At 28.2% G+C, this 12,038-nt stretch overlaps 3 protein-coding genes across 3 annotated transcripts; 1 reads left to right on the plus strand and 2 right to left on the minus strand.

Moving 5' to 3' along the window:
• Positions 1 to 819: 819 nt before the first annotated feature.
• EIN_428950 (hypothetical protein) lies at positions 820 to 1,812 on the plus strand (the record flags this gene model as incomplete). Its single annotated transcript, XM_004261872.1, has 2 exons — positions 820 to 1,543; positions 1,664 to 1,812. The coding sequence occupies 2 exons, from the start codon at positions 820 to 822 to the stop codon at positions 1,810 to 1,812; spliced, it is 873 nt and encodes a 290-aa protein (XP_004261920.1).
• A 122-nt stretch (positions 1,813 to 1,934) lies between these two features.
• Positions 1,935 to 3,854, minus strand: EIN_428960 (hypothetical protein; the record flags this gene model as incomplete). Its single annotated transcript, XM_004261873.1, has 1 exon — positions 1,935 to 3,854. One exon carries the CDS (start codon positions 3,852 to 3,854, stop codon positions 1,935 to 1,937), a length of 1,920 nt encoding a protein of 639 aa, XP_004261921.1.
• A 1,582-nt stretch (positions 3,855 to 5,436) lies between these two features.
• On the minus strand, positions 5,437 to 6,420 carry EIN_428970 (hypothetical protein; the record flags this gene model as incomplete). The annotated part of the gene is made up of 1 exon (XM_004261874.1): positions 5,437 to 6,420. The coding sequence occupies one exon, from the start codon at positions 6,418 to 6,420 to the stop codon at positions 5,437 to 5,439; it is 984 nt and encodes a 327-aa protein (XP_004261922.1).
• Positions 6,421 to 12,038: the final 5,618 nt, after the last annotated feature.

The raw sequence follows: 12,038 nt of genomic DNA on the forward strand, positions 1-12,038 counted from the left end.
AAAATTTCTGCTGTGAAAACATGTCATCGAAAAAGATATTTGATTGATTAATAGAACTTATTTATTTAATAAATAATTTAAATAATAAAAAGCAAATTATTTCTAATTTGCTACAAATATCATTTTATTGTTATTTTTCATTCTGTTTGAATTACCCCTTTTGTTTTTACAAACTAAACAAATATTATTCTTTATGATAAATTATACTATGAAATAAATTTATCAATTATTAAAAAGTTACAAAACCTGTTTTTTAATTTGAATTCAAAAACTTCAAAAACTTCAAAAACACAGGCAAATTAAGTAGAATGGTCAATTTAATAATTACACTGTTTTTTTATAAAAGTTATAATAATATATTATAACAAAACTAGTTTTTGTTTTATAGTAGTAATCTTAACTAGTTTTAATAAGTAAAAAATAATTAATTTTAATAATTAAAAAACAGCAAAACAAAAATAAAAATAGAAATGGGTTCTGCTCTCTGAATGCCGATAAAAAAGAAACGAAAGAATTGTTAAAAGAAAGAGAAACAAATGAATACAGTCAGAATTGCAGAAAAAAAGGCGATTATTCGGGACAAAACACAAAAGAGAAATTTCTAATGGTTTTTTTCGTCGGACAAAAAAAGAGAAAAATAGACGAGAGACAATAAGAAAAATACGAGTGAGAAAGATGGCAAAAGACGGGAAATTACACACCAAAAATGAAGTAAAAATGTGAGAAAATTTGTACTAAACTTTAGTGCTAAGAAGTTTCTTCGAACTTTTCCTTCAGAAAAATCGACAAATGAAAAATAGAATTTTTCAGTTGTTGAAAATGAGTGGCGCTTTGTTCATAGAAAAACAGACGAGCGTGATGACGGAGATGGTTAAAGGGGAGGAGATTCTTGTTGTGGTCAAACAGTGCAACTTTGTCTTAACGATCAGCTCGACGACGTTAGTTCTCGAAGGTGCGGAGATCTGTTGTGAGCTTTTATATGACTCACCCGAACTGAAACCAGTATCTTTTATTAATCAACCACCTATTAAATATAAAGCACTTCAAGCAAATGAACACTCCTTGAATGTTGAGTGTAAACTTAACGTCTTATCGTCGCAACATGAAGACCACTTTTTTAGAGTTAAAGTAACTGTTCTTATTGCGGACAAACCAATCGGAGAAGTACTGTCTTCCCCAATCAGGTCAATTTCAAAATTAGACCCACACAAAAAGGAGATGTTAAAGAAAAAGAAAGAAAGAGTCGGAACACCGTCCACTGAAAAGAAGCCCCGCGGCTCTTCTCTCTCTGAAGAAGTCAAACTTGAGAAGGGAAACACGTTAGTCAATCTTTTGGCCCTCTTGTCTCAAAACACCGTCCTCCTCGAGAAAATGCGACAAAAACAGTGCTGCGACGAAATCTCTTCCTTAGAAAGTGGGTTCCAAAATTTCATCGAAAAGTACACTCAGACGGCTGGGAGGCGTCGTGGCCTTTTAATGGAAGTAGTAGCTGGTTTAAATGATCAAGAAACACAAGGTCTTGATGAAATCGCTAGTGTCGTTGGTTTGTTCTACTTATTTATCTCTTCTTGACTACTAATAATTAATAACTAATAACTATTAATTATTAATTAATAACTAATAACTATTAATTATTAATTAATAACTAATAACTAATAACTAGATGTTACTATAACAGACGACAGAAGACGTCCAGACTATAATGATTACTTGCAACAGAATTTCCGTCGCGAAGAACAACGCGATGGCTTAGTCCCCCCATTCCAAGGCCATAAACCTTTCATTAACTATACCAATCCATTCCTTAGATAGTTCACTTCACTTGTTTACTTCACACACCACCTATATACTATTACTGATTCTTTAATTCATGTCTAGTTGTTCTTTCTATTCAACTAATTAAAGAAGAAACAATGCTGAAAATGCAACACAAATTACTTATCAGCTAAGTCTGAGCGAGCCTTTTGTATGATCGGACTTGGATTCGCCTGTTGCGCTATTCGCGAGACAACAGCGGTCGCACACCCCTTTTGCTTCACACCAGACATCGTCAAAGACTCTTTAATGATATCTTTGGCTATCTTTCTTGGAAGAACTCCTCCTATCGAAGTGTCGGTCTTGCCTTTGACTAAGGTCTTCACTAATTTCTTGTCAGCCTTCTTCATTGGGGTCTCCGTCTTCTTCTCAGCCGGTTTAATAGCTTTTTTTACTTCCTTTTTAGTTTTTGTCTTCTGTGCTTTGGCGATCTTCTTCTCCGCTTTCTTCTGGACTTTTGCTAACTTCTTAGCATCTTTTTTGGCCTTGGCTTTCATCGTCTTGAGAACCTTCTTAATTTGCTTTTTGTCTTGTCCCGCCTTCTTCATCTTCTTCTCAACTTTCTTCTCCGCCTTCTTTTCTTGCTTTTTAATGTTCTTTGTTTGCGCTTTCACTTTGGCAAGTTTCTTCTCCGCCTTTTTCACCGTCTTCTTTGTCGCGGCTGGAGTGGATTTCTTCTCTTCAACCTTCTTACCAGTCAAAGCTTCTACAGCAGTGTTGTACGCCTTCTTCTCAGTTTCAACAGCTTTCTTTTTGTTTCCAGCATCCAAATTGCCTAAAGCCTTTTCATGAAGTTCTACAGCTTTTTGTGTCTTCGTGTCGAGGAATTTTGCGAGTTTTTTGAAAGTGAGTTTCTTTGAGATCTTCTTGTTGTCGACCTTTTGAAGAGTCTTTTTTGCCTCTTTTTTCGCTTCTTTCTTTGTCACTTTCTTTGCCTTTTCAATTTTCTTCTGTGACTTCTTGGCAGCTTTCTCAGCCTTTTTGGCTTGCTTCTTTGCTTGCTTCACCACTTTCTTTTGTTCCTTTTGCGCTTGTTTTTTGGCGGCTTTGGCTTTCTTCTCGACTTTCTTTTGTTGTTTCTTCTCAACCTTTTTCTGCTCTTTCTTTGTGGCTTTCTTTGCTTTCTTCTCTTCTTTCATTTTCTTTTCTGCTTTTTTTGCCTTCTTTTCAATCTTCTTTTGCTCTTTTTTAGCGGCTTTCAATTTCTTCTCAACCTTTTTGGCCTTCTTTTGCTCCTTCTTCTCTGCCTTTTTCACTTCCGCTTTCTTTTTCTCGTCTTTTTTGGCTTTTGTTTTCTCTAATTTCTTGGCTTCTGTTTTGGCGTCTTTTTTGGCTTCAGCTTTTTTCAATTTGGTTTGCTCTTTCTTGATAGCTTTTTGGGCGGCTTTTTTTGCAAGTTTTTCTTCCGACTTTTTGGATGTACTCTTTTGAACAGTTTTCAGTGCTTTCAACTTTTTCTTGTCTTTTTGGGCTTTGGCTTTTTGAGTCTTCACTTTTTTCTCAATTTTTGCTAATTTGGCTTTGTATTCCGTCTGCTTGTCTTTGTCCCCTTTCTTCACAGCCTTGTTCAAGTCTTTCAAAACTTTCTTCTCCTTTGCAAGTAACTTCTTTTCTTTCTTCATGTCCTTCTTGACTTGTTTCTTCAGCTGTTTCTTCTTCTCGGCAGTCTTCTTGATGGTTTTGTCTGCAGTCTTCTTTGCGTTGGCAACCTTCTTGTCGATTTTCTGAAGCTTTTTAGTTTGCTGTTTTGCAGTCTTTTTAGTGTCGAGGGCCTTTAAAGCAGCCTCCTGAGACTTCACAAGGTCAAGTGCTTCTTTTTGTGTTTGTTCCAAATTTTTGTGAGCAATGGAGTTCTCCTCATCATTTTTTGTGACCTTTTTGTTGAGGTTATCTATGTTAGAATTCTTTGTTTGTACCTCTTGAACAGTGTCCTTCAACTTTTGTCCGACCTGTGCAGTCTTCACTTTAAGGACTTTGTTTTGCTCTGCAGTAAAAGGGAGAGCGACAGCAATTGCGAGTAAGATACACAACCTTAACATAATGCTTTCGAGTTCTCACAGTTCATTGTTATCATCTAAGAACAACATGTTGATGGACTTCTAAAAATCATGAATACAATAGTTTCCCTATTCTATAGCTTCTAATAACAGTCACTTTTTTTTTGCCATTATTCAACACACAAAAAAAATTAGTTTATTAATTGTATTATTATAATATAGTTCTATTGTTTTTATTCTTTTCAACTTTTTTCTTTGTTTTTTTTTCTTTTTCAAAGATCATAAAAGACATTTAAATGAGTAAGTTTTTTATTGTAATAAATCGGGATAATTATGTAAACTAATTAAAATGTTTGTAATTTATTTTAGACCAAACTTTAAATAATAAGGTAATCAAATTGTCAATAAAAAGGGGGATTACAATATTTTAAATCTAATTTTTTCTTTTTTTGTGAGGTTGTTAGTTAAATTGTATTTATATTATAATTAAATTATTTATGTACTATTATTCACTAATTTTGTTTTTAACAAACACTACTTAAAGCCGATGTTGATTGATATTTACACAAATAAATTTTGTTTCAAGTTTGTTTTTTTTTTCTAACAAACTGACAATTCTTTTTTAATGGTGTTCTTTTTTAAATAATATATATTAATATGGTAAAAAACGGATTATTTTATCAATCTTGTTAATTCAATTTTGGAAAGCAAAAACTCTAAATTATTAATTATACAAATTTTCCCACATTTTTATTATTTTTTATTCTAATAATTTTTTAATTTTTTATAATAATAATATTGTCCCAAAAATGATATGTAATTTAATAAACAACTATTATGATTAGGTAAATTGAAACTATATTCGTTCTGTATAAGCCCGTTTTTACTCAGAATTGGTGTTGAAAAATCAAGCAACAAAAATTGAATTGTCGTTACTCGTTCTATTTTCGACTTTTAATAATTCATTTTATGTCACAAATAATAGAAAATGCCAAAATCTATTTTCTATCATTGACAATTATAAAATTTGTATCATGTTTATAATAATAATTATTATTATAATATAATACATCAATTAAAAGACGGCAACAGCATTATAAAATCGACCAATCATATTGGAGATTAATTTGTTATTTCAACAACTTTCTAAAACGTTCTGTTTTTTTTAAACTATAATAAAGTTATTATATACTAGACAAAACAACCTATTTTTCTTACCAAAAGTGTAGATAATTCTATAAAAGAAGTCGGCCAGTTCTTTATTGAAATAAAAAAGCCGCCAAAATCATAATGCGTTACATTTCTTTCTAAAATCGGGAATGTTCCCAAATAACACCATCAAGATGGATTGACCTTCCATGTTGTTTTCTCGCCTATTTAAACTCCAAAACTTGTAAAGACAATTCCACTTGTTGTTTCTTGTCTTATTGATTCTTTTCTCTGTTTTAATCACACTGTTTTTGACGTACTCTCTTCTTTTTATCCGTTTGCTCTTTAAGAAAACTACCACTTAACATTTATTACAACGTGATTCCTGAGTATTTATTATACTTATTATAGTAATTATAACTGATAGTATTTGTTGAATAAAAATAACCAACATATAAGCAAACACTGATCATGTTTAGTTGAGTGACCAAGCCTTCATGCAAGTCTTGACCCAGTTGTTGTTCATATAGATTTGAGCTCTTCTAATTTGTGGGATAGTCGAGAATGGGAAGACAAGTTCGACAGGGGTGACTATAACAGTAGTTGGCTTGCATGGGTGTCCCTTTCTCATTCCCTTCAAAGTCTTTCTGAAAGCGTTTCTATATGCTTCCTTGGCTTCTTCCTTAGCCTTCTCCAAGTTCTTTTTCGCTTTCTTTGCAATTTTAATCACAGCAGTTGAATGTTTTGCGTCTTTCCCTTCCTTTGCGGCTTGATGGGCTTCCTTTGAGATCTTTGCCTTATACTTTCTCATCACTTTTCGATACGCTTCGATCCCGGCTTCCTTTGCTTGTGCCTTCTGTGCGGAAGTGATTTTCCCGGTTGGTTGTTTTGGTGAGCTCTTTGCTACTTTGACGACCTTCTTTTCTTTCTTCGTTGAAGTGTTGAGCTTGGCCGGGTTCAATAACTTCTTCTGTGCCTTTTTGGCTTGTTTCTTCATGACTTTCTTTTCAGCCTTTTTCGTCGCCTTCTTATTCTCTTTTTTGGCGATCTTCTTCGCTTGAGCTTTTTGAGCCACTTTCTTTGCTTTCTTCTGTTGTTTCTTTGCAACTTTCTTTGAGACTTTCTTCACTACCTTTGCCTTTTTGCCATCATAAAGTTCATCTAAGTCGACTAAGGAATCACCAACTGGGGCTTTGGTCTCAAGAGCATCAGTGCGGACTAAAGAAAGAATGTTCATGTTCAATTGCGAAAGTTGATCGTTTGCAGCAGCAAAGTCGATCGAGCTCTTACTAATTTTGGTCATCAGAGCATCAATCTCGGCTTTGTGGTTCTTGACCTCCTCATTCGCATTAACAAGGTGCGCACCGATCTCAGTTATTTTCTTCGCTATAATCGCAGTCTGTTCGTTGGTGTATGGGAACGCGCGTACACTCGCACATATTATTAACAAAAACAGCATTATAATATGCCATTTTCAAGTTCCATTCCTTCTTATTACCACAACATTGCAATGATTTGTTACTGCAATAGTATAAATATACTTGATTTTACTATAAATTATAGTTACATTGTCTTTCCATTTTTTAAATTATTTTTATTGGGCATTTTTTAATTAAAAATTGTTGATTTTTACTCTTCACTAAAACAAAATGTGTGTTTTTAAAGTGCTGTTTTATTTATTTATACTTTTGTAAATTAATAAAATATTATTAATTATAGTTTGGTAGTGTTATATTGTATTTTTAATTGCGTTAATTTGTGTATTTATAAACTATAAAAAAAGAAACAATTATTTCTATTGATTTGTCGGGATGCTTTTTTTTTATTAAAATAATTAAAATTTGAGTTTTATAATTTACCAAATTCACATATTTGCTGTTTTTTTATATAATTTCATGGACAACTAGCATTGACTTGAACATATATCTTTGTCTTCCTTTTTAAAAAAAATAATATTTTTTTATTTATTTCATATTTTTAGTTCTCAAACAGAAGATTCGATATTTAATAATACTATACTTAATAATAAAAATAATTATTTTAAATGTAATTTTTTATTATTAATAATATATTATATTTTTATAATATGATACTTAAACTTATTAAAAATAATATTGTAATTAAAATAGTAAAAAAAGTAAATGATTAAAAAATATAATTAAATTACAAAAAAAAAATTTAACAATATCAAATATAATAAATGATTTTATTTATCTTTGTTTTGTACTATATGTGCTTTTCCAGATAAAATAGCATCGATTATAATATCAATAATTCTCATTGTTGTATCTTCAATACATTTTTTAATAGATTGAAAAATCAGAGCAAATAATACGATATTGAAAGTAATAACAATTACTATCACAATTATAATTTGTAAAGTATTGTCATTTTGAATATTAGTATTTTCAGTATTTAGTACTTCAGATAAAGCCGTCGAAAGTAGATATCCTAAGAATAAGAATAATTGCATAGTCCGATTAAATATAAATAACGCATGTTTATTAGATTAAGAAAAAAGTATTACTGTATGCGTGTAATCTATCAAACTACACACTCTGTAAAAGTACCATCTGAATATTTATGGTATTTAATTATAATATTTTATTATTAAAACTAGAAATTATACCATTTAAATTTTTTAATAAATTTTAACTTTATTTATTTAATTAACATCAAAATAGATTACAGATGAAATTATTGGGTGTGGTATTAATAATTAATAAAATTAATTATTTTAAAATAATTCAATACTTTTTATTTTTTTAACTTTATACATTAAAACCTCCCATAGATCAACCAGTTTAATGGAGAAAACACGATTGACCATTTCCCTGTTAGATTTTTGGTTGATTCCCAAAATTATATTCCAAAATTACATTTCAAGCAATTAAAGAATAATTACTTGACAAAAAATAATTTGATTGACAGAAAGATGATTGGCCAAAATGCCCAATTAAAGATTTTTTGTTAGTTGTTTTAGGTTTTTTCCCGTTAATTACACCTCATTTTATTTTTATGATTAGAAATCACTTGACAAAGACTAAAAACAGCGTTTTATTTTTCCAAAAACAAAAATGGAACTGAACTCGATTAAGAAACGTCTTTTAGAACAATTCAGTTCTGGAACTCCTTTAATTCGCCAATCGTGAGTGTGAAAGGCCCGAGACTCTGTTGAAGCGCGTCAATAGGACTGCCTTAGACTTGGTGATCTCCATAGTATAATACATGGAAGTCCTCACAAATTTGAGCAATTTGAGTTTTAAGAATGGAAATTGGTTGTTACAAGTTTCCTGAAAATTCAATTTCTATGCTAAATGGTTAATGTGACTGACCAAAACTGAAGTAAATAATAGGAAAAAGTCAATGGATTGAAGTAAAATAAAAATGTTGTCATTACATTTAGTGTTCGAATTAGATATAAAAATTAACTTGTTCAAACATTAAAGTAATCACTGTTTCATTGTATTCATAAAACATGAATCAGTGTATCAAATAAAAACAAAAAGAGTTTTCATATATTTCTCAATCTAATTATTAGCATTATTATAACCAAAATATAAAATAAAGTTATTTAAAATTTTAACACAAATAAATTTATATGACAGTTTGTTGTTTCATTATATGATAATTAAAAAAAATATAAATTGACATTACAAGGTTGGACGATACCATATAAAAATATTTGTTTTTATGTTCTTTTCGTTGTGTTCTAAACAGCGCATTTGATAATAAAAAACTATAATTGTTGTTTATATTTAAAATTAAATACAACTTGTTAACAACTTTGGATCGACTTGTACACAATTTAACAATTTGTTTTGACTCACAAAAACAATTTATGTTATTTTTAAAAATACATTTTATTTATAATTAGTTATATGTATAATCACCACCCAAACACAGTTAAATAATCATTGAATAGATGTATTAGTTGTTATACTATTATATTATATGGTTATTATTTTAAACAAATTGTTAATATTGAATATTATAAACATTTTTTTATTATTTAAAATTCAAAACGTGTTTTATCCAGGTAAATTATCTAAATATGTATTTTGCACATGTCAAATAACAATCCACTTGCTTTTATCACTAGTACATCATTTTGTAGAATATTTAATTAAAACATTTTAAAATCCTAATTATTATTACATAAAAACAAATAATATCTTATAATAAAAATACATCATATCAAACAATTAAATGTTCATATTTATGTTATATAAATTATTTAAAATAGAGATGGTTGTAATACATTATAATTTTACAGAAATAAACATTATATCAAAAACATAAATATACAATGGTATAACATATTGTTTTTAGTCTTTTTGTTTTCTGTGTTTTTCTTTTCTGAATAAATAATTATTTTTTATCATAATTTACTTATGTATTTTTTGTTTGACACAAACAACAAATTATTACCATTAATTTAATTTACCATGTTTTAAAACATAGACTTAATTATACAATTATAATTACGTCTATTTGTCGTAATTATAATTTTCGAAGTTGCTTAATTGTCGCACAACTGGCCGATCATTTGGGTGTACTACAATTAAATATTTTGTTCTAGAATATGTAACTTTTGTTGAATTAAAAACTAAATTTTTTATAAAAAAAAAATCAATGTTAAAAATAATTTTCTACAAAATTCACTCATTTACGACAAATAGATAATTTTTTCTGCTAGATTTACAACAAATAGACGCATGTGACTGTATTTATTTAATAATTAAAGCACAAACAAATAAACAACATAATCTATCAATAATATCAAGCATTCTTTCTTTCTCCACATTTTTCATTTTCTCCTGTCTTTGATACCCTCTATTTTATTTATAATATATTATTATAAATATACGCGCTCATACCTCTATATTTTGTTGCTAGACTGTTATATATTGTCGTAAAAGCGCTATCAACTTATTTACTTATTTATTAAGTTTATCAGTTATTTCGGCAGTCTATTTTATTCATACAACAAAGAGGAACTCTTTTATTATAATAAAGTCACAATGGCAATACTCGTGTTGGTGGATATTTATTTTTCAATTACATTTTCAGACTCAATTTAAGCCGGCTTCTCGTTTGCTTTTATGCTAAGTGGTCAAGCTGTTTAACGTTTAAAATATATAAAAAAACAATTTGTGTATTGATTATAAGAATGTTTTCTGAACAAACAAGGAAAGGCGCTTCATTTTCTTCTTGATGAGGATCAAGAAAGAAGAGAGTTTCAAAATATTTATGTTTCTTGTATTTATGTACGCCTTTGATGTTTTGATGTTTTGATGTTTTGTAATACTGTTGTCATTTCAATAAAATACAGGAATAATACATCTTTTTTTCAGTATAACCACATGAGCACTTTTATTAAATTAGTTACTAGTATAATAATAACATTGAAGATATTGTTGTATATTGAATTTGTTTAATTTGAATTGTGTGTATCGTTTTTATTAAAGTGTGAATATGTGTATGTATTGACAAGCTTTCAATATTTAAGCTTGATGTTCTCAAATAACCCCATTTTATCAGACACACAATTTGTTTGCAATTAATTACCAAGTGAGTTCGACTTAATGTCGCCATATTTAATTGATGTGTTTGATTGTCGAATTCTTGCTTTATATATTGTTTATTCTTTCTATTTTTTATTTTTCGTGTTTATTTAAAAATGAACAATACGATAAACTATTTATACTCTGTTTAAATTCAAAGACAGGGGATCTTTATTTGTCATTTTATTTTGTTTTTAAGGTATTATAATATATTCAATGCACATTAATTGTTTTATTCTTTATTTTTGAGAAAACAGAACCAAACAACACTTCTTAGAATTGTGTCGTCTATGTTTCCATATCAAAAAAATATAATACCCCAATGTCTCTCTTCTCTACTTAGTCATTTCCATTGTTTTAATTTGAATAATAATGCACAATTTACTTTTAAAATAAATATTTATGAAACAAAAATTCACCTCTCTTGTATTAATAAGTATTTATATGGTTAATATTGTTGTTGTATATGGTAATGTTTTAATGATTGATAATTTGTCCAAAAATAAATTATTTGTACTTTTAAAAGTATTTGCTTGTTCTTTTTTATTAAAAATTAATAATCATTTGTTGTGTTTGTGTTTAAAGGATAAAATAACTGTTATTGGAAAAATCAAAATAAATAATAAAAAATCTCTGTCAAAAAAACGCCCAAACAATTCTAATATATTCAAACACTCAAAAATTTTATTTTCAAATCCAACCCAATCATTAAAATCATAAAAAGTAAAAACTTTGTTGTATATAAATGTTAAATCAAACTGATAATAACTTTTCATAGTTGGATTATTATTATATTATTATTATTTAAAACAATTAATAAAATAAAACAAGTTTAAAATAATAATTATATTTTTAGATTTGGCAATCCGAGATATTTATACACACAATTTATTTTGATTGAGAAGTAAAGTGACAAACAAATAACATTATGATGTTTAAAATTTATTTTTGAATAAATTGGTTGCAATTTGTTTGTTGTTTGATTTTTAATAATATATAATAAAATAATATACACTTTTAATTTATTATCATTTTAGTTAACTATTTAAACTCTTTGGGTGTGTTCTTTGCTTGTCATATATCCTTTGTATTACAAATTTATCCAACTTCTTTGGTATTATTATATTTTCTCGAAAATAATATATTATCATGATAAACAAATATATTTACAATTAATATTTGTTATTTCCTTCATAGATAAGTACCAAGTTTATGAACTACAATATTTTTGCAGACATAATAAAAAACAATTTAAATAATAATAAAATTGATATTGGTGTTATAACTCATTTGAACCAATACTATGTTGGTGTTTATAATAATTTCTTAAATATATTCCAACCACACTGCATATTTTTTTAGGTAAAATAGTTTGTAAAGAGTTTGAAATTAATAAAATTAATATTAACTTGTATTAATTGTCTATAAAGGACAATTTTAAGTGTCACAATATATGTTGGAAATTTTTTTCAACTGCCTTCACCCAGATTTACCATACAACACAACAAAT

Source organism: Entamoeba invadens, assembly GCF_000330505.1.
Source record: "Entamoeba invadens IP1 unplaced genomic scaffold scaff_1105074726713, whole genome shotgun sequence".
Lineage (NCBI taxonomy): Eukaryota > Evosea > Mastigamoebida > Endamoebidae > Entamoeba > Entamoeba invadens.